General features: G+C 46.5%; 3 protein-coding genes and 1 long non-coding RNA gene across 4 annotated transcripts in view; 2 read left to right on the top strand and 2 right to left on the bottom strand.

Moving 5' to 3' along the window:
* Positions 1-26,043, bottom strand: part of LOC108047935 (sodium channel protein 60E) — a 34,881-nt gene that overhangs the window by 7,713 nt on the left and 1,125 nt on the right. Inside the window, 20 exon segments of the mRNA XM_017128361.2 lie at positions 62-195; positions 894-1,048; positions 1,332-1,628; positions 1,707-1,881; positions 2,421-2,521; positions 2,584-2,911; positions 2,966-5,121; positions 5,177-5,419; positions 5,748-5,762; positions 6,621-6,749; positions 6,808-6,910; positions 6,972-7,165; positions 7,216-7,386; positions 7,443-7,657; positions 7,717-8,452; positions 8,507-8,641; positions 8,698-8,917; positions 8,983-9,602; positions 12,967-13,178; positions 24,152-24,656. Of these exon segments, the coding sequence (XP_016983850.2) occupies positions 62-195; positions 894-1,048; positions 1,332-1,628; positions 1,707-1,881; positions 2,421-2,521; positions 2,584-2,911; positions 2,966-5,121; positions 5,177-5,419; positions 5,748-5,762; positions 6,621-6,749; positions 6,808-6,910; positions 6,972-7,165; positions 7,216-7,386; positions 7,443-7,657; positions 7,717-8,452; positions 8,507-8,641; positions 8,698-8,917; positions 8,983-9,602; positions 12,967-13,178; positions 24,152-24,188 (6,376 nt within the window). The 5' untranslated portion in view covers positions 24,189-24,656.
* LOC108047939 lies at positions 9,856-10,470 on the top strand. The gene is made up of 3 exons (XR_001769463.1): positions 9,856-9,989; positions 10,101-10,191; positions 10,276-10,470. It is a non-coding gene; the product is annotated as an uncharacterized LOC108047939 (long non-coding RNA).
* Positions 17,008-18,671, top strand: LOC108047937 (mitochondrial thiamine pyrophosphate carrier). Its single transcript, XM_017128364.2, has 2 exons — positions 17,008-18,487; positions 18,556-18,671. Exon 1 carries the CDS (start codon positions 17,480-17,482, stop codon positions 18,446-18,448), a length of 969 nt encoding a protein of 322 aa, XP_016983853.1. The 5' UTR covers positions 17,008-17,479; the 3' UTR covers positions 18,449-18,487; positions 18,556-18,671.
* On the bottom strand, positions 18,517-20,139 carry LOC108047938 (keratin, type I cytoskeletal 9). The gene is made up of 2 exons (XM_017128365.2): positions 19,693-20,139; positions 18,517-19,624 (listed from the first exon to the last, which is right to left on the bottom strand). The coding sequence occupies exons 1-2, from the start codon at positions 19,708-19,710 to the stop codon at positions 18,689-18,691; spliced, it is 954 nt and encodes a 317-aa protein (XP_016983854.1). The 5' UTR covers positions 19,711-20,139; the 3' UTR covers positions 18,517-18,688.

Below are 26,043 nucleotides of genomic sequence, written 5' to 3'. Positions count from 1 at the left end.
TGCGGGAGAAGCAAAATGTCAATCAATAAAAAATTAACGAAGATATGGTCAAAGCACTTACCCAGCCCGAAGACCGTGGTGAAGAAGGCGTTGCTCACTTCCAGGATAAAGAAGACCGCATGCGGTTGATCGTAGTGTTCGATGCCCATGGTAAGCATGTTGAGAAAAATCAGTACAAAGATCGCGATCTCGAACCTGCATATTGCGAAAGTTGGTTTTAATTAAATCATGAATGTCACTGACAAACTTCGGACTGGCCGAAGTTGAGGTGCTCCTCAGAAATGAAGAAAGAAGGGGATTATGTACAGGCATTGCGAGGAACACCATTATATAGAGTTGTAGAAAGTAAACTAGATCTAAAACTATCTATATACATGCTGGTTGTAGACACAAGGGGTGAAGTCTCAAAAGGGCGGCTGGAGAAGCCATAGGCAGCTAATCATCCCATAGATAGAACATGCCCAGAGTGCGGTAGGTCAGATATTTTAAATGGTATCTAATTCATATCAGTCGTCAAGTTTTATATTAAAAGGTGCTCTACAGAACTTTAAAAGGTATGCATTTGGATATAGGATACAGAGTACAGAATACAGAAGATAGAGGCATTTTTGACGGTGTTTGCTTGGGACAAGCACCGGATCTGATCAAAAATGCCGGGAATTACAAGTGTTCAAATGAATTTTATCACCAAATCAGAAACATTCTATAGATGTGTTGTGGGCCTAACCGAGAAAACTACGCGTTAGCATACGAGTTAGTACAAGAGTTAAAGTTAGATTCAGAGGAGACAGAGTAGGACTATTAGTAAGTACAAACTATAAGTAGATATACGTAATTTGCTGGTCTTAGAATGAGATTGGTTGGTTCAGGGGTCGATTGACGTTTTTGTTTACCTTCTCGAATTGGATAAATCATAAAACATAGCTAAAAAATGATTTATAGGTCGCTTAATAACTTTCTGTGGTTTCTTTCGTCCCAATTTTTTCATAGCCGTGTAATAGTGTTTTTGAGATTCGGTGAGAAACATTTCCAACACTCCTCCTTCATACTATAAAAGTGATGAGAATAGAATGAACATTTAATTATATATATACAATCCACAGTTATGTAACGCACTAAGCGATATGCTAAATATATTCTATGAACACAACTGGTCACAACACAGCAACACAATAACAGGATTAAAGGTACACATAATGACGGCGTTTGCAGCGAAAGACGGCAAAAAAAATAATAGATGGTTTGATGGAGGTGGTTAGCATATGCACAGGTGATTCACGTGTGGATGCAGAGAAGCTGGCCTGGGCAGGAGCATAGGCCAATGGACTTACCTTCTTTTTGAGCATGTTGAAGTTATCGATAATAACTCCAATGAACAGATTGAGTGTGAAAAACGATCCGCACACAATAAATATAACAAAATAAATATAAGCATATAGATTGGCTTCTCGCTGCGGTTGCAGGTCTACTCCGCGGGCGTCCACTGCGTCGGCCATCACCTCCATCCAGCCCTCAAAGGTGGCCACTTGCAGCAGGGCCAGATAGCCCATGCCTACGTGGTCGAAGGTTATTTTAGAGTTTATCCACGTATAGTTCTGCTCGATGCAGTCCCATTTGTCGTTGACCTCCTGGAATTCGCATAGATTAGTATAATCCCAGAGATGGGAGATGGAGCTGCATCTGAACTTCTGCCGAAAAGTACTCACAGTTATCGGCAGTAACTCGCCCATCTCATTGACGCACTTGAAAAATTTACCACCAAAGAACTGAACACCCATTATTGAGAAGATCAACCAAAAAACTAAACAAACCAAAAGTACATTGAAAATTGATGGTATTGCATACATGAGAGCGTTTACTACAATCCGCATTCCTTGCCACCTGGAATAGAAATGGACGATGAGATGCTAATCATTACGGGATGGACGCAGGTCGTCTCAACTGTGCCGTGGCAGTGCTAAGTGGTCGTGGTCAGATGGATACGTATACAGATGAATGGATGGGTAGCATATTGGATCTCGTCTGCATATTAAATTATTTAGCTAGCTAAGGATATATCTATACATATGTACATATCTACAATATACAGAGATTACAGAGGCAGAGGAGGTTTCAGCTAAAGACTACACAGATTCGAGGACGAGGACGGAGGCGAGGACGATGCAATGCTTGTTCTACGAGTACGTATTTCTATTCGAAATTCATAAAGAAAACGAGATTGTATTAAACACTGCACATAGTTCTTGGATCGCATCGCACGGTCTGACCACTCCTCCCCGGAAAAAAGATCAGTAGTGATAAAGAAAGAGCGAGAAGTAGAGGCGAAAGTTCCTACGCAGAAAGCTTTCTTCACCAGATGCACGGATGTCTAAGTAGGTTGTGGTGCAGCCTATCGAGAGAACCAGCGACTGTCAACTTACCGAGAGATAGCTCTCAGCGGGCGCAGAGCTCGCAAGGTGCGCAGCGAGCGCAGTACCTTCAGGTTCTCGTTCTCCTCAATGAGCAGCGAGAAAACCGACACCTGGAGGAAAATAAATCTGTTATATGGACTCCTCGCAAAATCTTGTCAAAACAACCACTTACAAACACTATAATGAAGTCGAGTATGGTCCAGAAGCTGGTAAAGTACTTTGAGAAACCCAATGCGAGCCACTTGAGGATCATCTCCACGACGAATATCAGGCAGAAGGAAAAATTTATCCAGTAGAGCACGCGCTTCAGCGTCTTATTCTTGTCCAAGTTAATGTCCTCGAAGCAGAGCGTGATACTCGACGCAAAGATCAGCACCAGCACAAACCACTCAAAGGCCGGAGTATCGACAACCGCCAAGACAGCCGTCCTCACGCGCGTCCAGTGCTTCGCGCTTTGCGTGTCCATACAGCTCATAAACCAGGGGCAGCGGAAGAAGAAGCTAAAATGGATTCGGTATTAGATGGTTCTGTTGTTGATCCCCGGTCTTACTTACTGATCGTAGCACTTCTGGGGAAAACAGTCGTCGGGCACCTTGGGCGCCTTCGTGGCCCCGTAGCTCGGAAAAGTCATGGGATCATTGTAAGCTCCCTGCGAGTTACGTCTCCCACCGACAGTGAGATCGTCTACGTAGGAAACCAAACAATGCCATGGTTTTTCGGTCAGTCGCGTGAATGCCGACGGCTTCTGTGTGGCCTCTGGCGCCGCAGACTGCGACTGCTCAGCCTTTTGGGCCATGGCTGAGCTCGTTTCGACCGCTCCCGAGCTGTGCGACTCGGTGCGCGCGGACTGGAAGGATGCGGCTTTGTCTAGCGTCGATTGCGGATGCTCCGGGCGTCGCCCCGGCCCAGCCATCGGAAGAGCATTTGCCTGCGAGTGGGCATGGGCATGGGCATGGATGTGACCGGTACCGTGAGTGGGTGCTGCTTGGATGCTCGTGGCATGAAAGTGCTGCTGGTGCTCGGTAAGAGCAGCTAGCGGCGGAGTGGTCTTTAGCGATGAAATTTGCGCCAGTGTCGGTGGCTCTATGCTCGATTTCAAAGAGGTGGGCGGCGTGGCGCGAACGGCAGAGGGTGTACGTGCCAGCTTCTGCTTTTGAATGAGCAGATTTTCGTACGAGTTGGTGCTCTTTAGCGAGAGGCTGTCCAGGCGCAGTTGGTCGTGTCCGCGGAGAAACTTGCGCGGCATCTTCTCCGACTCGATGCGCAGTGTCGAGATGGGCTTCTCCTCCTCTGGCAGCTCCTCCACGCGCTCAATAAGGGAGAGCCGCTTGAAGCGATCAAACTGCACCGTGAACGGATCGATCTTGCGTCGAAGAAAGGGTGATTGACTGGGTTGCGTCACCTGGCTGGCGCTGGTGGCTGCCACCGCCATGGCTTCCATAGCCACGAAGGGGGCGTGAATTTGATCACAGATTTTGCGTATTTCGTTGGAAATACTGAAGTCCTCGTCTATCTTACGCTGCTTTTCCAGGCTTCGACGCTTCAGTTTCACAGACTGGCGCTGAGCGGCTGCGCTGACGGATTGCGAACGCCGTGGAACGCTTGACAAGTCGTAACTGTCATAGGGATTTAATGGGTGCACCACCTCGTCGGCGGCCGAGCGTTCCGAGGCGCCCGTGATGATGGCAATGTGCTCCATTATAGCCTTTGTTGCTTCATCGGCTGCCGGCGAGGGCTCTGAAAGATTGGAAAGCTTGCGTTCCAATGACGTGGTAGAGCGCTTGATCTCCTCCAGCTCCTTCTCGAAGCTCTGGATAATGTTGTCAAACTCGGAGTGCTCTATCAGTGCCTCGCTCTCTGGCTGTCCCAACTGAATCGAGGGACGTCGAGATCTTATGGCGCTCGAGATGCAGCTCAGGTTTGGACCCTTTTGCATCTCGTCGTCCTCCTGCAGAAACAGAAAGAGATCCTTTTGGTCGCAGTTGAGCAGTTCCTCGCGCAGATTCCCCTGCTGCGAAAGCAGTTCGTCCTGCTCGATCGATATAGAGTTCAATGACTGGCCACTCGAATGCCGCCGCAACTCAATCTCCTCCGACTTGAGCAGTGATCGCTGAGATTGGCCGCTGGATTGGGAAAGGCGGTCCAGCGACTTTCGGTAACTTGGCGATCGCGTCAGAAGAGACTTCTGGTACTTGAGATAGGCCTCGTCGTGTTCTTCGCTTCCGTAGCGCCGAGAGGAGTTGTCCTGCAGAGAGTCCGCGCGGTTAAATGAGCCACAGCCGCTTCGCTGATCGTTGGCGTACGGATCCGTGTCCGTTGAGTTATATTGGCCCAGCATGCGCAGCTCAATAGACTCTGTGTAGGTTGCCTCTTCTCGGGAATCGTTCAGCTGTGTGCTAACTCCCGAGGAGATTTGGTGCTGCAGCCGGCGCTCCGAATTGGCGAAAGGCGTCAGATTTTGACCGTTTCCGTTGCTATTTCCATTCCCGTTTACGGCTGGAAAGGCGGCGGAGGCAGCCATCATTGCACTCTCGTATGTGGGAGGCAGCAAGTCTGACGTGGGTGGCAGTGGATGTGACTGCAGCTGGATCTGCTCTGGCAATTCTCCTGTGTCATCATACTCGAGACCATCAACTATCGTATGCAAGCCGTCGTGCAGCGGGATTTGGAAGCCAAAGTCGGAGCCGGAGACTGGCCGATTCATAGACTCCTGTAAGGGGATAGATTAATTTAACTGCAATGGAAGTATACAAGGCCCGACTCACCTGGTAGCTTAGTCTGTGCATCTTGGTTTCCGCCAGCACACCCGTTTTGTCGCCGCTCTCCAGACCCACTGTAGTCTGCTGGGAGTGAGCCTGAGCATGCGCCTGCTGGGCATCAAGTACAATTTGTTGAAACTTATCCGCAAACTTGCGCTCCTTGCGATCCTTGCGCTCCTGCCGCTTCTTGCGAATCAGGTCGCGCACGCGCTCAATGCTCCTCGCTAACTTGGACTCCTCGCCCACTTCCTATTTGGGACAGAGATTACACAGCATTAAAACACAGAAAATTCCTGGGGGGAAACTCAACTGAAGAGTTTGCTACAAGATTCTTTTTGAATAGACATCGATATAAATATTATACGATTAGGGATCCAATGCATACAGAACTGAACACGGTTTACGCTAAGAGCAGGCAACACAAAAGATTACAACGTACATATATAGCCTGATCAACGTTTGACTAAACTATAAGTATTTACACATACAGTATGTCTGGATTTAGATATGGATTGGTTAACGCAAACGAGGCAAGCAAGTTTAAAGCAAGATAAAACGGTTTAGTTGGAAAAATTACCTTCTTCTTGAAAATCTGTTTAACGTTTTAAGTGTATTTAAATTGCGTTAGTTTTAGTTGGTTTGTGTTCGTGTTTAGTGTGGGATGTGTTTTGTGTGGTAAGTCAAGGTTTAAAACGCATTGTGCAAAGTTGACGACAGAAATTATGTTAATTGGATTACGCTTAAGTGCATTTTAAAATTGGTTTTTACATAGACTTAAACGAGACTTGATAAGGTCTGTTCTGAGTCCAAGTTCGATGCAGTTTGAATCTGTGTAAATGTCCTCAGAACAAGCCCTATAGAAACAGATTTCGGACAGATCCGAAATGACGAACACAGCAAAGGCGAAGAAAAACGTTCTCTTAATCCCTTTGCACTGTGTTTTATTAAAGGTTACAGTTTAAAGTTAAATAGTAGGAAAACATTTAGCACAGTTAGTAACAAAATGCAGAGAATGATTAAATTTATTTGGGATTTTAGAAAACATGAAAATTATAATCGATTTTGCTCGTGAAAACAGAAAAGTGCCGCAAATCTTATGGTGTATAATTCAACTGGTAGTTCAATTTCAGGGTGCCATCGCGCGATCATGATGAAGCTAAGATCTCACTCTCCGAGACACACATATACCGAAAACCACATCAAAGTGCAAGACAAATTCAAATCAAACATTTAGTAGTCAATCTAACCATCGATCTTCTTAATCAGTTTAGTGGATTGTTTTATGACACGGAGAGAGGTATGTCTCCCCTGTCGATTTTCGAGCTTTTCGAGTTTAGTTGTTCGGTTTTTAAGTAACTTTTCTGACACACACATAGACATATAGACATATACATTCACAAACGTTAAGAAACTGGAATCGGAATACGATCAACGGGAACAGTTGACTTGCCTCTTTTTTCGACTTAAGCTCCTCGGAGTTAAAACTGTTGAGTAACAAGGCCAAGAACAAGTTGAGCACCATAAAATTTCCCATGACGAGTGTCGGCAGAAATATGGCAAAACAGGTGGAAGCTCCTTGCTGCGAAATTTATAAAATTTTAGTACACTTCAGTAGTCATCGGGTCGTGTAGTTATACCTCCTCCTCGGCACGCATGCAGTCCCAGAGAGGCTCGATCCATTCGCCGCACAGAATGCGAAATATCATCATGAACGAGTGAAAGAAGTCATTGAAATTCCATCTGCCCAAAAGTAGACACAAAATTAGCTTTAAAGTTTAAATATAATTCTATCAGGCCTCGCCTTGGTACTGGATCCGGGTCGAACTTCTCGGGCGTATAATCTTTGGAGAATAATTGCATGCCGATGACGGCGAATATGTAAATGACTATAACCAAAATCAGCGTGAGGTTGCCGAGGGCACCGATCGTTGAGATTATAATGCTTAGGAGCACCTTCATTGTAGTCCACGATTGAGCTAGTTTCAATACCCTCAGCTGTAATATAAAACAAATTAAATGAGGGACTTTCAAATGGAGACTTTTACCAATCGCAAGCCGCGCAAGACACTAAGGCCGTCGACCAGCTCGAAGATGATGTCCAGCAAACTCGCAGTGACTATCAGCAGATCAAAGATATTCCAGCCACACAGGAAAAAGTCCTTGGACAGCGCCATTAGCTTAACAATGCACTCGAACGTAAAAATGGACGTAAAGACCTGTGAAGAAACAGGAAATTTAGGCTCATTCTGCATGATGCGGAGGTTAAACTCACCTTGTTTCCCACATCCAGGGCGTTGCGAAAGCTTTCGCTCATCCCGTGGTGTTCCATGGCCAGGAAGGCGGTGTTTAACACGATGCAAAGAGTGATGGCCAGTTCAAAGAGCGGATCTCGCACCACTTTATATAGGCAGTTTTGGAACTGTAGCCAGCTCTCGTAGTCGGTGCACCAGTGAACACAGCGATCACAGTTCCGGTCGGGCAAATCATCTGGTAGTGACCATACAGATACATTACATCCTTTCCAACAAGAAGCTTTTTTAACTTACCGATCACAACCACCTCCGAGGAGAATTCTTGGTGCAAAGTGTACACATTGTGGTTCTTGATGCGGGCTATGTTCCCGTTGCACTTGATGAGGCGCACTTCACGGGGAGAAAGAGCGAGCTCCACGGTAGATACGTGGCCCAGCTCGTTGGCCGTATCCTGCTCCTCATGATCGTCCACCACCCCGGAGTCGTCCTGCGAGGACTCGCGATTAACGCCACTAGAGTTAGAGCTCGCCTGCCGGCTGCTAGCGATGAGCTGGCCCTTATAGTCCGAGGGGTAAAGCATGTTGGGATTCTTCACACCCACGCCGCTGTCCTGAAAGCTGATGCGTCCCTTTGGAGTGGGAGCGGAGGCAGTGTTGGCGTCGCCACCTGTTGCTTTGGCCAGCTGGTGCTGCTGCTCCATCTGCTGGTACTGTTTCTGGGCCTGCAGGGTGAGTGCCGAGGGACGTTCCGTGGCGCTGTGCCGAGGACTTGGGCCCGGACTCGGAGTAGCAGAGTGGGACTTGGGGTCGTTGCCATTGCTGCCGTTTCCATTACCATTGGTTCCACCTTCCTTGCCGCCCTTGCCCTTTTTTCGCCGCGTCTTCTTCTTGCTATACGAGGCCAGGAGCACGCCTTTCCGGGAGTCGATTTTCTTCTTGTTGTTCTTGTTGAGTTTCTTCACGTTTAGCACCGACGGATCGAAACTAAACGTGGAGTCGTCTCGATGGTCCAGCAGGTCCTTCTTCCGTTCCTGTAATAACACCAAAAATGGGTCGTGCATTATGTAAGGATGAGATGGACTTACCTCGTTCGTTATCTCGGCCTCCTCCTCGTAACTTAAGGCCACCACGGCCAGCATTAGGTTGATCAAATAGAACGAGCCAAAAAAGACCACCACCGTGAAAAATGAGACGCTCATGGGCCCACAGGTCGCCAGCACCTAAAAGAAGCTCTGTATTAAACCCTTTTCAAATACAGAACTCTTTAAATACGCACCATATTGTACACGTTCTCCCAGTAATCCAATGTGATTAGCTGGAACGTCGTCAACATGGACCACATAAAGTTGTCAAAGTTGGTGTAGCCATGATTGGGATTCTCGCCCACACATAGGCACACGTACTCAAAAGGGCAGTGGCGGGCTCCGGTCAAGTTGCCGCACAGCACGGGCAGTTCATCCTCGTCGTAAAGCCAGTTGTCGGTGTCGTTGACCCAGCTGAAACGAAATGTATCCGCAATTAAATCACGTTACTGACTACCACTTGTCTTACTCCTTCTTACATATGCCAATCCGCGTGAGACACGTTTGTCCAGTCGGTGGGCACCTGGCGCACGCACTTGTTGCGCAGCTCGCCCATGTAGACCTGCAGGGCGAAGAGCGCGAACACCATCAGGCAGAAAATGGTCAGGGTCATGACCTCCGCCAACTGACGGAAGGAGTGTAGCAGCGCGTTGATGATCGTCTTCAATCCAGGCATTATGGACACCGTCTTGAGGGCGCGCAGCACGCGAAAGGTGCGAAGTCCCGCCAGGTTGCCCACCTCCATGCCGATGGTGGCGTAGCCGCTGGTAATGACCACAAAGTCCAGCCAGTTCCACGGGTTGCGCAGGTACGTGTACTTGTTGAGCAGAAAGCCCTTGGCGATGATCTTGATGACCATCTCGATGGAGTAGATGGCCAGGAAGATGTACTCCGCCTCCTCCACCGTTTCCGTCATGGCCAGGAAGATGCAGTTGAACAGGATGGTGGCCATGACACAGTAGTCGAAGAACTGGTTCGTGGCGATGTAGACGCACACGCGCCGCGCCGGGCTCCATGGGTAGAAGAGGAACAGGCTCTTTGTGCCCGTAAAGCGGTGGATGTAGTTCTTACGGAACCGCTTGGACACCACGCAGAAGGTCTGCAATTCAAAAAGAGCGGGCGGTGTACAGGGTGCTGTTCGGTGTACAGTGTCTACCTTTCAGTCAGCAGTGCGGGCGGGCGGTCCAAGTCAGGACCCCAGTTAATTAAAGCACATTACGACACTTTGGCAGTAATTTAATGTTAAATTTAATTAATAAACAGGAGCTAAGGCGAACGGCAAATGGCAGCACAGGACTATAATGAAATGGCAACGATGGCCGTCCATAGGTGGCAGCACAACTATCGATAGGTCGGCTATCGGCCAGAAGCAACCCTGCAACGGGCTGTCAAATCGACACGCGAGGCTAGCAGGCCGACTTCCGTTTGATATTCGTTCTTTCGTTCTCAAACCGTCGTCCAGACCAGAAGGAAAATGAGAGCTAAGGTAAAATAAGTTCATACAAGTGCACAAGTGATATTCTCTCAGAAATATAGTGAATAGTAAATGCATGCGCATTCGTGAACCGCAATTAACCGTGTTTTCTCTCGTTTGCAGTGGCGTAAGAAGCGTATGCGTAGGTTGAAGCGTAAGCGCAGAAAGATGCGTGCAAGGTCCAAGTAAGCGCAGCGCCTTTGCCCACTAAATGGTGAGTTCTATATCCACTGCCCCCGGGAGCACCCATCCGTCGCACGCGAGGTTCTAATTCGGGTTTATTTCTGTCGTATTACAGGAACCTTTGATTGATGCCGACAAACCCAAACGAAACACGCCGCCTGGGCTGCCCTCTAATGAGGGTCCCACATGTAATTTTGCAAAACCAGTTTTCACACAAACGTACATGTGCATTTAAAATTCACGTTTCCATTTCTCGTAAAAATTGATTCTAATAAATTACTGGATTTTCGCCAAGGTTCCACGAGAAAAAGCATGTGTTATTAATGAGAGTGAGAGAGAACGGAGAAAGAAGAGAAAACGAGGCGGGCGTGCTCTTTCGACATAACCACATTCGCGAATCATGTGTCTATATGTGCGTGAGAGCACGTTTTGCCAAAAGCGTTTTCGCCTTTTAAATGTCTAGATTTTAGCCCTCCTCCCCGGTCCCATGGACACATGGATGCTTATCGGCCAGCCGCAGATTGGATCTGTGGATGTGCGATTGGAGATGGGCCGGAGTCGGACGGAGGAACTGCTGCCGCTGGTGCTCCACTGCCCCCAGGGAGCGCGTGTCCTGCGCTCGTCATGCCGTTCCGCTCCGGCACGCTCCCCTCCCTGGCCACACTCGGAATATCGATTTGTTTGCCGCCGGAGGGGAGCAGCGCCACCGAAACTAAACCTGAAGCAGCTGCCCGGGCCAAACCGAGTTGTTCATTAGCGCCCTGATTTCTTCAATTATATATGCAGATGTGCCTGCCGGGGATGATGTTTCGGCCTGTCCCAGTCAGCCCACTTGTCTGAAGGTCGTTTGTCACTGTAATACACACATAAACGTCGCTCAGCCGAGTAAGCAGAAATTTTAATGTTACAAGCGAAAATTACGATTGGGGGGCAGTTCGCCATTTACCATTTTGTGGGCCTCGCCGGGCTGTAAATTTGCATGCCATGCCATTCATTCCCCTCCCCCAAAATGCGGTTAGGGATTGTGGCTAGCAGGGAGCTTAAGGATAAGCGTGTGTACTTTTAAGTGCCCGAAATGAAAAGTTGTGTAGGACCTTGTTCAGGATTCCGGACAAACATGCGGCGTCTGCGTCTTATCATGTCGCCGGAGAGAAGCAGCCGGCCTTGTTTGCCAGCAAAGTGCCATTAAATGCAATTAAGCACTTTGATTCTCCACCTGCAGTGGCTGTTTGAGGGCTGGCACTCCACTTTTCATCTAAGCTGAGCGGGTAAACGATTCAGGAGTCACTGTAGGTTTGCCCAACTAAAACCTTATATTCCAAGGGAACAAACTATGGTTGGGAAAGGTACTTAAAGCAACTGGCCAAAAGATTAGGGCATTAATTGTTGGCTAGTTTTCAGCTTACACTATCAGAGATGAACGGAGGAGTCACTGTTAAATAATATCAATTAATTACGACTTTTACACTCGCTCTTTTTTGCGGCTTTTCGAAGATATTGGGACTTCTCTTTTAGTTGGTTTAGTTTAAGATATTATTGGACTCGGCCCATTGACTATATAGAATTTATATAAGCCAATGACCAACAGATTTAATTTGGAAATGATTGGCCTGTTTCAGCAGACATTTTATCTTTGATGAGCGAGGAAGGCATTGAAAACTTAATTGTAGTTTATTTTTGGCTTTGCTTGACTACACAAGATTTATGTAGCGGGTCATTGTGACTTAAGTTGTTTTGGGAATTAGCTGGACTCCGTCAAAAGGATTTAAGCAAAGCCTTGTGGACAGCTTCACAAAATAGCCGTCTGAGTTGGGAAGTGATTTTCAGTGACTGCGACCCGGAAAGTGCCCATTTGTTTTAACAAAGATTTAATTATAGAATGTGGGACACCAGTGCAGCACCCCTCGCAGTAGTCACTGTGACCCAGAAAATGTACCTTATTCGCAGTAGGAATTTGCAGGACTGCAAGCCTCTGGCCAATAAGATTTAATTATAGATTGCCGGACTGTTTGACTTGGACTTAGTGGGATATCTAGCCGATCGATAAACACATCACTCGGCGTCACAGGTACGTTCATCTCATGTCTCCCCGTAGCTCCCATCATATTGCAGGCCCGTATGGGCCGGTCACTTGCATGTTTATTCAGCCCAGTCCAGTCCGGGCCGCTATCCGGAATTATTTTGCCACGACACGTGGCCCGAAAGCCGCCAAGTCTTGAGTACACTTGCATGTTCGCCTATAATTTGTCCTTTGCGGCTGCTGCGGCAGCGACTCCGACTCCGGCCAGTTTGTTTGAGTCACGTAAATACGGTTGTCAACTTTGCTGCCCGGAGCCCTGTGCATGACATGACCCATATTTCCAGCACCGACCACCACATGCACACTCGGTGGCCAAACGTGTGCGCAATTGTGTGTGTCCTTTGTTTGAGGCAGTTCCAAAATTTATTCCCACCTTTGAAATTTAACGAGCGCGCGGCATTTACGCTGATTTCCTTTTTGGCTTTCGAGGGCCCACGAGGGCCGTTCTAGGCGTTTCCATTAACCCCGGTTTCCCTGCCGCCAAAGTGCACTTCCACTTGTGCCCACAATGCCGCAAGTGCAACAAAACGAAGCCACCAAAACAAAAGCAACAGCCCTGCGCGGCGTTCCATTTCCGCCGCTTGCATCCCATCCCCTTGCGCTGCCCGCCAGACCCAGGAATCCGAATTCCGTGGCTGGTTCGTGTCCCTGTGACTTTCTAATTCGAGCCAATGGGCGGCCAACTGGGGTGGGGCCGCGGGTAATGAGCGATCGGGGTGGACTCACCTCCTCGTATATGAAGGTGTCAATCTCCTCCAGCGGCTTGCCGTACATGTGCTCCGGAAAGGGCTCGAACTTGCGGGGCAGCACGTCGCCGTCCTCCACGGAGGCCTTGGTGCGCGGGTGGAAGCCGTACTCACGCACCAGTTGGATGTGCCGGTTCTCGTGCTTGACCTGCGACCTCTGCGTATACGCAACGACCTGGTGCTTGGCGACAGCTGGAAGAGATCGGAGTAATTAGCACAGGAAGACATTCGACATTAGGCTATAAGTTTTTTTAAATATAAAATCTATACCATAGAAAAGCTTTTTGTATTTTAAAATAAAAGACGGTGTTGTTTTTCACTTAATTCGCTTTTTTACTTAGAAGTCCACTTGTGCGTTACCTTTTTTCAAGACATCGGAAACAAATTGATCAAGGTTAAAATGACAAATTTAAATGCAGATTTTTAGAGAATAAGAACACGAGTCGTAAGAGGCATGCCACTTTGAAACCGGATTAAATTTGGTAAAGTTGTGGCATCTGGAAGTCCAATTATGGGACCCCTTTTTTCAAGTCATCGAAAACTTAGAAATAACTAACATGAAAATGGGTCAAAATTTTGATCAACGTTAAATGAAAAATTTTGAATGCATATTTTTTGAGAATCAAAACACGAGTCGTAAGAGGTATCCCATTTTGAAACCGGATTAAATTTGGTAAAGTTGTGGCATCTGAAAGTCCAATTATGGGACCCCTTTTTTCAAGTCATCGAAAACTTGGAAATAACTAACATGAAAATGGGTCTAAATTTTGATCAACGTTAAATGAAAAATTTTGAATGCATATTTTTTGAGAATCAAAACACGAGTCGTAAGAGGTATCCCATTTTGAAACCGGATTAAATTTGGTAAAGTTGTGGCATCTGAAAGTCCAATTATGGGACCCCTTTTTTCAAGTCATCGAAAACTTGGAAATAACTAACATGAAAATGGGTCCAAATTTTGATCAACGTTAAATGAAAAATTTTAAATGCAGATTTTTTGAGAATCAAAACACGAGTCGTAAGAGGTATCCCACTTTGAAACCGGATTAAATTTGGTAAAGTTGTGGCATCTGAAAGTCCAATTATGGGACCCCTTTTTTCAAGTCATCGAAAACTTAGAAATAACTAACATGAAAATGGGCCAAAATTTTGATCAACGTTAAAGTGATAAATTTGAATGCAGATTTTTAGAGAATCAAAACACGAGTCGTAAGAGGTATCCCACTTTGAAATCGGATTAAATTTGGTAAAGTTGTGGCATTTGGAAGTCCAATTATGGGAGCCCTTTTTTCAAGTCGGCGAAAACTTAGAAATAACTAACATGAAAATGGGTCAAAATTTTGATCAACGTTAAAGTGATAAATTTGAATGCAGATTTTTAGATAATCAAAACACGAGTCGTAAGAGGTATCCCACTTTGAAATCGGATTAAATTTGGTAAAGTTGTGGCATCTGGAAGTCCAATTATGGGACCCCTTTTTTCAAGTCATCGAAAACTTGGAAATAACTAACATGAAAATGGGTCCAAATTTTGATCAACGTTAAATGAAAAATTTTAAATGCAGATTTTTTGAGAATCAAAACACGAGTCGTAAGAGGTATCCCACTTTGAAATCGGATTAAATTTGGTAAAGTTGTGGCATCTGAAAGTCCAATTATGGGACCCCTTTTTTCAAGTCATCGAAAACTTGGAAATAACTAACATGAAAATGGGTCTAAATTTTGATCAACGTTAAATGAAAAATTTTGAATGCAGATTTTTGAGAATCAAAACACGAGTCGTAAGAGGTATCCCATTTTGAAACCGGATTAAATTTGGTAAAGTTGTGGCATCTGAAAGTCCAATTATGGGACCCCTTTTTTCAAGTCATCGAAAACTTGGAAATAACTAACATGAAAATGGGTCTAAATTTTGATCAACGTTAAATGAAAAATTTTGAATGCAGATTTATTGAGAATCAAAACACGAGTCGTAAGAGGTATCCCATTTTGAAACCGGATTAAATTTGGTAAAGTTGTGGCATCTGAAAGTCCAATTATGGGACCCCTTTTTTCAAGTCATCGAAAACTTGGAAATAACTAACATGAAAATGGGTCAAGATTTTGATCAGCGTTAAATGAAAAATTTTGAATGCAGATTTTTGAGAATCAAAACACGAGTCGTAAGAGGTATCCCATTTTGAAACCGGATTAAATTTGGTAAAGTTGTGGCATCTGAAAGTCCAATTATGGGACCCCTTTTTTCAAGTCATCGAAAACTTGGAAATAACTAACATGAAAATGGGTCTAAATTTTGATCAACGTTAAATGAAAAATTTTGAATGCAGATTTTTTGAGAATCAAAACACGAGTCGTAAGAGGTATCCCACTTTGAAACCGGATTAAATTTGGTAAAGTTGTGGCATCTGAAAGTCCAATTATGGGACCCCTTTTTTCAAGTCATCGAAAACTTAGAAATAACTAACATGAAAATGGGTCAAAATTTTGATCAAAGTTAAAGTGATAAATTTGAATGCAGATTTTTAGAGAATCAAAACCCAAGTCGTAAGAGGTATCCAAATTTGAAATCGGATTAAATTTGGTAAAGTTGTGGCATTTGGAAGTCCAATTATGGGACCCCTTTTTTCAAGTCGGCGAAAACTTAGAAATAACTAACATGAAAATGGGTCAAAATTTTGATCAAAGTTAAAGTGATAAATTTGAATGCAGATTTTTAGAGAATCAAAACACAAGTCGTAAGAGGTATCCCACTTTGAAATCGGATTAAATTTGGTAAAGTTGTGGCATTTGGAAGTCCAATTATGGGACCCCTTTTTTCAAGTCATCGAAAACTTAGAAATAACTAACATGAAAATGGGTCAAAATTTTGATCAACGTTAAATGAAAAATTTTGAATGCAGATTTTTTGAGAATCAAAACACGAGTCGTAAGAGGCATCCCACTTTGAAATCGGATTAAATTTGGTAAAGTTGTGGCATTTGGAAGTCCAATTATGGGACCCCTTTTTTCAAGTCATCGAAAACTTGGAAATAACTAACATGAAAATGGGTCCAAATTTTGATCAACGTTAAATGAAAAATTTTAAATGCAGATTTTTTGAGAATCAAAACACGAGTCGTAAGAGGTATCCCACTTTGAAATCGGATTAAATTTGGTAAAGTTGTGGCATTTGGAAGTCCAATTATGGGACCCCTTTTTTCAAGTCATCGAAAACTTAGAAATAACTCACATGAACATGGGTCAAAATTTTGATCAAAATTAAATGAAAAATTTTAAACGCAGATTTTTTGAGAATCAAAACACGAGTCGTAAGAGGTATCCCACTTTGAAATCGGATTAAATTTGGTAAAGTTGTGGCATTTGGAAGTCCAATTATGGGACCCCTTTTTTCAAGTCATCGAAAACTTAGAAATAACTAACATGAAAATGGGTCAAAATTTTGATCAAAGTTAAATGAAAAATTTTAAACGCAGATTTTTTGAGAATCAAAACACGAGTCGTAAGAGGTATCCCACTTTGAAATCGGATTAAATTTGGTAAAGTTGTGGCATTTGGAAGTCCAATTATGGGACCCCTTTTGTTAAAACTTAGAAATAACTAACATGAAAATGGGTCAAAATTTTGATCAAAGTTAAATGAAAAATTTTAAACGCAGATTTTTAGAGAATCAAAACACGAGTCGTAAGAGGTATGCCACTTTGAAATCGGATTAAATTTGGTAAAATTGTGGCATTTGGAAGTCCAATTATGGGACCCCTTTTTTCAAGTCATCGAAAACTTAGAAATAACTAACATGAACATGGGTCAAAATTTTGATCAACGTTAAAGTGATAAATTTGAATGCAGATTTTTAGAGAATCAGAACACGAGTCGTAAGAGGTATCCCACTTTGAAATCGGATAAAATTTGGTAAAGTTGTGGAATCTGGAGGTCCAATTATGGGACTCCTTGAAATAATGCTGATCAATAATATATATACTTGATAAAGTCGGAAATCTGCGCTGCAAACTCTTGACTAAAGTTATATTGCAAAGGTATAAATATACACATTTGAAACAAGGGATCCCTTTTTTGAATATTCAGACAAACTTTCACATAAAATATGTCAGAATCTGTTCAAGCTGGATTCACGCAAGTTAAATAAAAACATATTCTTAAATAGTTGTACTAACAATTTGTGCGATAAAATAAATCTTACTTATGAAGCTCTTGAACTAGATGTCCATTAGGGTCAGGAATTATGCTTTTAAAAGTTCTCCGAACTGTAATCCTTTATATTATTGTCAGACAAATTATTTGTGTTTAAACATATAAAATCCAGCAGAATTTTGAGTTATGGACACGAACTTAAACGAAGCCTAGCCAGTGTCCACTCAATAATTAAATACAGTGCGGAATGACCACACACCATCTCACAACTTTGCGTACCATTGTAGCTCCTGCATTGCTGGAGAGTCCGTTCGTGGAACCGAGCCCACACCCACCACCCCCCGATGCCTGAGAACTCGGCGCGAATCCAGGTAATGCAGGCCGTCGGCGGCGGAATCGCCGGAGCCGCCACTCGCACCATAACCCAGCCCTTGGACGTGCTGAAGATCCGCTTCCAGATGCAGGTCGAGCCAGTCACGAACCACAAGGGCTCCAAGTACCGCGGAGTCATCCACGCCATCAAGTCTGTGTACGCCGAGGAGGGGATGCGGGGCATGTTCCGTGGACACAACTCCGGCCAGGTGCTGAGTGTCACCTACGCCCTGGTGCAGTTCTGGTGCTACGAGCAGCTGCGCTACATGGCCCACCACTCGCCCTTCTGGAACGAGCGTCCCTTCCTCATGTTTTTCTTCTGCGGAGGACTGGCCGGGTGTCTGGGCGGCTTGGTGACCCAGCCCCTGGACGTGGTGCGGACGCAGATAGTGGCCGCCGATCCCTCGTCGCACCGCAGCCAGATGAGCACCCTGCACGGGCTGCGAAGGGTCTACCGGCTGGAGGGCTGGGCGGGTCTTTTCCGGGGACTGCCCTTCACGCTGGCGCAGATCTTCCCGCTGGTGGGGGGAAACTTTCTGTTTTACAAGTACCTGAACGCCCTGGTACTGATGGCCAAGCCGCCCGAGCAGCGCCAGGAGATCCACGGCGGCTTCCTCTTCCTCAACGGGGCCTTGTCCGGGGTGGCGGCCAAGATGCTCGTCTACCCGGCGGACCTGCTCAAGAAGCGCATCCAGTTGGTGGCCTTCAAGCACGACCGGAAGAGCTTTGGCCGGAACCCCGACTGCCCCACGATCCTGGGGTGCATCACCACCACGTTCCGGGTGGAGGGACTGGGAGGCTTCTACAAGGGCATGTCGCCCACCCTGCTCAAGGCCGGGCTGACCAGCGCCGTCTACTTCACCATCTACGACTTGTTCAAGCGGCACTACATCGGCCCCATGAAGGAGGCCGACAAGGTCCGGCCCAAGCACGGGAAGTAGTGGTCGTAACAGTCGTCAAGCACAGTCGAATGTGTCCGGGTGAGTGATAAAATAATTCGGAGGCCGGCTTAAATTATTACACTAACATGGTTTATTTTGTACATCAGCATCGCGTGAGGATGTGTGGAATATGGATGAGCGAACAAGTCGTATATAAGTTAAGAGTCCCGTGGATGGAGTGAATTGAAGGGCATATGCGGTAGACTAGACGACCAGATGGCCAAGGCCGGACATTGCCGCCTACTTCCAGTTGGAGCTGGATCCCGCCCAGCCGCCGGAAGCTGGCGCCGAGTAGCTGTACCCGTCGCCACCTCCGCCGGAGGATCCGGATCCGCCATAGGAGCCACCGCCGGAAGCAGCAGCAGCGGCCACCACCTGGGTATCGTAGCTGGATCCGCCGCCGCTGCTGTAGCCACCGCCATGTCCACCGCTGTATCCTCCGGAGCTGTAAGAGGAGCCACCGCTGTAGGAGGAGCCGGCGCTGTAGGAGGAGCCACCGGAGTAGCCGCCATCGTATCCGCCCGATGAGCCACCGCTGTAACCTCCGGAGCCGTGGGAATCACTGGCGGCAGCAGCGGCAATCAACTGGGTATCATGGCCACCACCGCCGTGTCCGCCCCCGCTGTAGCCCCCGTATCCACCGCTGCCTCCGTGGGCGGAGGAGTCCGAGGTGGCGGCAATCGCAGCGATGTTGGCGATGGCATGGCCACCGTAGTCTCCACCGTGTCCGCCGCCGCTGCCGCCGTGGCTGTGGCCATGTCCGTGATCAGACGACGAACCGGCGGCCGCTGCGATGGCTGCAATCTTGGCATCATCGTTACCGGAGCTATACCCGCCGGAGCTGTACCCGCCGGAGCTGTATCCGCCGGAGCTATATCCGCCGGAACCGTGGCCTCCGTGATTCTCGGTGATGACGGCGTAGGTGTTAACATGACCACCGCCTCCGCCGCCGCCGCCGCCGCTGTAGCCTCCATCATGAGAGTGAATCTCGTAGCCACCGCCTCCATGACCGCCAAAGTCGCCGCCTCCGTGGCCTCCGAAGTCACCGCCTCCGTGGCCGCCGTGGTCGCCGTGGTCGCCACCGCTCTCCGGAAGGTGGATGCGGATGTGGACGTGCTCGCGTCCGAATGTGGGCTTGCCCCAAACAGCCGGACTGGCCAGCAGGAGTGCACTGATCTGGGATTGGTGGAGGAAATCGGGGGTTAGGATCCAACTGGACTGGTGGTGCGCCGCGGTAAACTCACTATGAAGCGGGCTGCCATTTCTCTGGATTCGTTGCCAAGGACTCTTGGATGATAGCTTGCCTCTGGACCGACTGGAAATGATTCGGCAATCGTGACTGCGCGCCGTTTTATAGCCCTCGTCTCCACTCGGGAGCCATGGGGTTACATAAGCAATCGCGACGCCGCCGAGCAAGTGCAAAGATAATCTCTTTCGGCGGCGACGACCAGACCCACTGGAGCTCCACGACCGCGACCCATTGAAGGCCACATGGCCGCGTCTTCGTTTTGCTTTTCTTCACTCTTCACTCTCCACTCTTCACTCTCCCTTTCTGCGGATCGCGAGAGTGTTGACCTTTCACATCATCCCCAGCATGTGCCCTTTGCAAACTCCGCTCTTCCCTCACTCGTACACGGAAAGAAGTTGAGCCATTTTGTATAGTCTATGTAAAAATTATTTTAAGCCGATTCGACGTTTTTATATTAAACGGTGTGTAGCCAACGTAAGTGTATCAAAGCTGTTTCGCTTTTCATAAGAAATATCTTACACGACAAACAAAACCTGTTTCTTAGACTTCATTGAGATCGCAGAAAGTCACTCAAAGAAATTCACCAGGAATCGTTCTTGAAGTATAAACAAAATATAAGACGAAAAGAGAATCCAAGCTTTCCTATTATTATACAATATAAAACCATTTCCATATATGGTCAGATTATTTTAATGTTTACTTTATGATTTTGTTGTTCCATATTTTTAAGAAGCAAAGTTACAAATTAATATATAGCCACTATGTGTAAGTTGCTTATTAATTTTAAAAATTGGGAAATTCGATTAAAATAAGTTAGATTTTAAAACCCTTTTTTCTCCCTGTGCACTGACTCACTCTCTCCCGAGGAGCATTGGCTTCTCTGCTCCACTTTCGTTTGAGAGAAAATCTGAGTGGCCCTAAGCTTTTTGGGCTGGTTGCCGAAAATAGTTAAAATCGAAACTCAAACTGTGGTAATATGCAACTTGACCAGTTCCAGTTTTGGCCCAGAGCTCGTTGTTATAGCCACTTTATCATATCGTCGATGCTGGCTGTTAACCGTTAGGTATTTTGTTGACGTTCATGTATATGGATGTTTATGCAGATTCAAACTTCCTATTGGCAATTCCTTATTGTTGCTCCGGACTTGCATAACAATTGGCCAAGGGTGGTGGGCTGAATTGGCTGCTGGTCGGGTCGTTGGTCATTAACCCATTGATGGCCGTTCCCGTCCAGCCGCGCCGGAAATTGTCCCGATAATGCTGTTATCGCTAGCGCTAAAGATTTACTGGGGCGGCGAAACTGGTTCTGTTCTTCGGTTTGGGCCAGGTCAGTGGGCGGTGGCCCCCTGGAACTTCTCCTTTTCGAAAGCCTGCTCGGAAAGTGGCTCTCGAGCGATATTGGGTTAAGCCTCGCCTGCAGCAGCATCAAAAATATCTTGTCATGCTCCGGCGCTGCAACATTGGCAAAAAAAGTACCGTCCCGTGGGTTTGTTTCGCTCTTACATCAGCGAGTCGTCCGACTGACGGACTGCCAGCGGAGAGAGGTCATGGCCACTGGCCACCCAACACCCACCGCCAGCCCGCCCCCTCCGTTATGCATTCGCGTTGATTAGCCACAGTTTTCATTAGCATTGAGTGACTGAGCCAGCGAGTGGGCCGCAGTCTTCATCCGAACCGCCGGAATCGGGGCCATCCGGCCATTTCGATTACGTCGCTGATTATCATTTCTCATCTGGGCAGCTTGGCAGCTCGGCAGGTTCCATCGTTGCCGAATAATTAATACACATTTAAACTGTTTCGGATGGTAAACAAAAGCGGGCTTACATAAGGAGCTAGCTGCCAGCGAGCGGGACTCCAACGCAACAATCTGTTGCCAATCAAACCGTAATGACGATCATAATCACAATGCTGTGTCGAATGAAGTTCGAACTGGGAGCTGGAGCATTGGAGCTGCATTTCAATACCATAAGAGCATCTCTCGATGCTGGATTACATCTTTTAGCGAGGGCCTTGCTCACGATGATGAAGCTGCTTCTGCTGCCGTGATGATGACGGCAATGACGATGGGCAACCGGTTGGCGGTCGCACATTAACATGAGATGCAAGACGCACATCTTCCCCGTGTTGCATAATCGAAACTCCAGACTCGCCGCCGCATCTTCACGCGGAAGCAAAACCATTCTCAAAGCACCCAAAAACAAAAAGGAAATTGCACACAGGCACAGAAAACCCAAAAGCAACTCACAACGTGCAATGTCGTTGTTTTCCCAAAAAACCAGTTGCATCCACACACGGCGAGAAAAGTTTTCATTTGACTAATACAAGTGAAAATATTGTTAAGATAAAGGGAGGTATTATATTTAGTGAATTTAGTTTCGTTGAAATACCTTAAATGTATAAAAACAATTCACATTTTGAGCGAAAGTTGATAAAGAAACTGAGGGACTAGTTTTACTAGCATTACTCTGATTAGATATTTATACATTTTATGGCTATAAGAGTGCAACACAATGCAAATATAATAAACAGCAAAAGGGTTCTAGAGTGTTTCAACTTTTAATTATTTTTGAAACTTTAAGTGACACTTTAAAAACGTCTTGCTGAATTGCTTGCCATATTTTCGGTTCATTTAACTTACTTTCTTTTAGTGCAGCTATTGTTGCAGTTGCAGTTGCAATTGGTGTTGCTGCTTCAGTTGCAGTTGCAGCTGCGCAGACCTTTGCACAAGTTCAATGGTGAATGGAAATTGAAATGGGATTGGGATTGGGACTCGGAGCGGGGACTAAGGGGGCGGGGCAATTACGCCCCTCGCACACGGGCCACTTTCTATGGGGCGCTCTCCACTTGCTTCCTGGCCCTGGCCAAAAACCAAATCCAATTCGAGGGCTACGAGGCGAAAAGGAAGGTAACCCAAGCCAAAGCCAAATCCGAAGGAGAAGCCGATGCAGCGATGCGGGACAAACAAAAGTGAAAAAGCGAATCGGGAGAATAAAGCGAGATGCAGCAGCAATTGCTCTACATATTTAATTAGTTTCCGTTTCCGTTCATATTCGTAATCCGCAGCAGGCAGCGCCTGCTGGCCTTTGTGCATTGTTCACCTCCCCAATGAATATCCTCCGCTGACAATGGCGCCCACCGCCCACTCATCCGCCCACCAGGCCTTCCCCTCCCCCCGCCGGCGACCGAAAGGACAAATTGCGCTCTCTATCGGCGCCTGAAAAACGGTTGCGTAACTTATGGCCAGTCATCAGCCGAAGCTTTTGCGTCCAGCAAAACCGCTTCCCATTTTCGATTTGTTTATCATTTATTTAAACGGCCTTAGGGTCGGCCTGTCCTGCCATTAAGCCGCTTCGATTCCATGCTTGTTTTATTGGCCAAGACCCAGACCCAGACCCAAGCTCATGCCCATGAACAAGCCAAGGCACAGGCCAAGAACCGGCCAAGCAATCGCCAGCACACAATGAGCAATGCTATTTAATTATGTTGATGAGCAGGACCGAACAGGAGGACAGGAAGGGAGTCCGGGAAGTGGCAGGAAAACGCACAGCACGCACAAAAGGCAAATGCCTTCGGCCTTGCCACCCCAAACCCGACACTCCTATGTCGGCATTCCGTTATCTCGCACTGTGGGTGGCTCCCAAACAAAGTGAACTCCCAAAATGCCTGCAATAACCTGATGATTAATGATCGCTTTCAAGCTCATAACTTTCCCAATTACTATGTTTGTAAAACATGTAAGTTTCTAAGCTACCGGTTTCGGGGTTTTAAAACAATCAGAAATAAAAGATGTATAAAAAAAGGTTTATAACATCAGAACTATTTAGGCGAATTTGGAATCCGACAAATAAAGATGCAGTAGAGAACCAGCCACCCTTAAACGACTAACGAGTTCAATCAATTTTACATCGTTTAAAAACACTAAACGTCTAATTGTTATTTCACCTGTAAAAAGACAGCTTAAATAAGATTTGTTGACAGAAATTTGTTTCCGCCAATACAATGTAATGCTTTACAGATTCCAAGGCTTGAACAATCTACCTATAGCCAATATATTTAAATGGGTACTTTTACACGGGGCATTATCAACCCACTTTTACCAATCCTTTGAAAGTCTTCATAACTGTCTGAAAATAGGTCTTTTGACTTCAGTCAACCGCATCTGTGCTTCACAACCACTGTGCACGACTTTCGCTTAGTTGGCGTGCAGGTGTCGCTGTCAGGATGTCGGAGGAGCTGGGGGCAGGAGCAGGAACAGGAGCAGGAGTCGTGCCCCCGACACCTGCCCTCTTGGCCCTTCAATGCATTTGCCCTGGCATACAGATTTGATGGCCTCCCCATTACCAAGCCCCAGATTGCCCATCCCCCTGGACACGCAAGAATAATATTTATGAGGCCGGGTGGCTTGGAAAACTATCAATAGCAGTATCAGCAGGGCTTAGCGGTTAGGGGACTCACCTTTCTCATCGTTGGACACCGCTTGATCATCACTCATCTTGACTGATTGTCGTCGTTTGGTTGGTTGCTGCAGCGGCTGCCTCTGGTTGCTGTTGGTCCTTCGTCCTTGCCGAGGTCCTTAGGGCTGCTTCATTCCTCGCTCTCTCTTAGCTGGCTTCTCACTCGATTTTCGAACACTGCTCATATGTCTGTCTCACTTTTCAGGCGAGCGGATCGCTCAGTTTACCGTTAATATTGTCACCGTTCCCTTTGTTAACCATTTTGTGCGTAGTATCTACTATTGCTGATGCTGTTTTTGTTGTTGTGCTTATCACGCTGGGGGCTTTCATGATGCCTATTGGTATTGCTATTGCTATGCTATGCAAATCTTATGACTACGACCGTTTCCAATAATGGCATTTGGCATCGCCTCAGCTCGTCTCCTCGCTCCTCAGATTTTTCGTCTACTTCTATTGTGAGCTTTGGCTTTGTTGTGTTGATTATTGCTTTACATTTTGCGATGCGTCTGTTTTGTAAATGGAAGAGATGGAAAGAAATTGATGTGAGTGGAGAGATTTAAGCTTATGTAAGTAGGGGGAATGCGAGTAAATTAAATCGCCTCTGCCCGCAATTGCTCTGCCTCGAGTCGTGTAACGGTAATTGGCAGCGCGCTAATCCCCGGGAGCTCAAGTCGCCAACCCTCCAACCCACGCACACACACGGCACACTCAGAAAAAAAACATTTTCGCATTTAAAAGTAATGATTTTTCTGAATTTAAGAATCTTAGCTGCAATTATTTCTTTAATTCTTTAAATTAATTTAAAAATTCTCCTTCACTGCGTTGTAAACTTTTGACTAATGCTATAATAATTAGTATGCTCCTTGATTCTGTGTTGCAGGACTGCAACTATTTCCTTAAAATGGAAATAAGATTGAACTGGATATTTATAAATGTTTTTAACAACTCTATAAGCTCACGTTTGAAAGGTCATTAAGATTTCGAAAGACATTTTCCCCGGGTGCAGTACGTATACGTAACGTAACGACTCACTCGACTTACGTGTGTGTAATGTGCGTAACGGAAGAGATAAACACCTGCGAGTGGGGGGAAAAGAGCGGGGGGATTGAGACGAGTGCCGGGAAATGAGCGCCGCTTTAAGACGTAAAGCTTGAACGAGATAAAGTTAATTAACATTATGGGCACACACACAATCTAGCATCTCCCCGCACACCAACGCAAGCAAAGTAAGATACAAGAATTGATAAATGGGCGCCCAACAAAAAGCAATGAGGTTGCGTGGGCAGTGGCGTAGGAGGGGGTGTGGCAGGGGATGCTGCTCATTGCTCGGCGCTTTGTTGATTTTGCTCCCGGCATTGTTGTGCCTCCTCCACATGTAAATGTATATGTGGGGGCATCTGCCTGTGAAGGCCTGTGCTTTCTGTTGTGTTTTTCGCAAACTTCTTGACACGTCTGCAAGCAACTGGCAGCGAAAATGGAAAAGCGTTAGATGAAGGCACCCATAAAATATTCAATATCAAGTTTCCACCTCCCCGTTATGGCAGTTGATGTTTGCTGGCGGAAATTCGCTGGCAGCGGGACGGCAGTGGGATGAATGGGATGGCTGGGCTGGCAGGGATGTTCCTACGGCCATTAGGCCCGGAGGCTGGGCTGCCATAGGAGACAGATCCACCTGCATCTGTTGTCTGTTGGTTGTTGGTCCGAGCACACACAAATCGGCAAAAACACTTTTATTACAACAATAAGAGCGGCGCTGAAGGCATTAAACAATGTGTTGTTGGATCACAATTTTACGGCGGGGTCTTCCCCTTGGGGGCGGACTCCGTTTCTGTTTCTGGGCGTGACCAGCGGTGGGTTTAAAGTTGGCCCATAAAAGTGCGACTGGCAGAGCTT

The sequence above is a fragment of the Drosophila rhopaloa genome, unplaced genomic scaffold (genome assembly GCF_018152115.1).
Source record: "Drosophila rhopaloa isolate 14029-0021.01 unplaced genomic scaffold, ASM1815211v1 contig_115, whole genome shotgun sequence".
In the NCBI taxonomy this organism is placed as follows: domain Eukaryota; kingdom Metazoa; phylum Arthropoda; class Insecta; order Diptera; family Drosophilidae; genus Drosophila; species Drosophila rhopaloa.
Note: the sequence above shows the minus strand (reverse complement) of the source record. Positions and strands in the feature narration are given on the sequence as shown.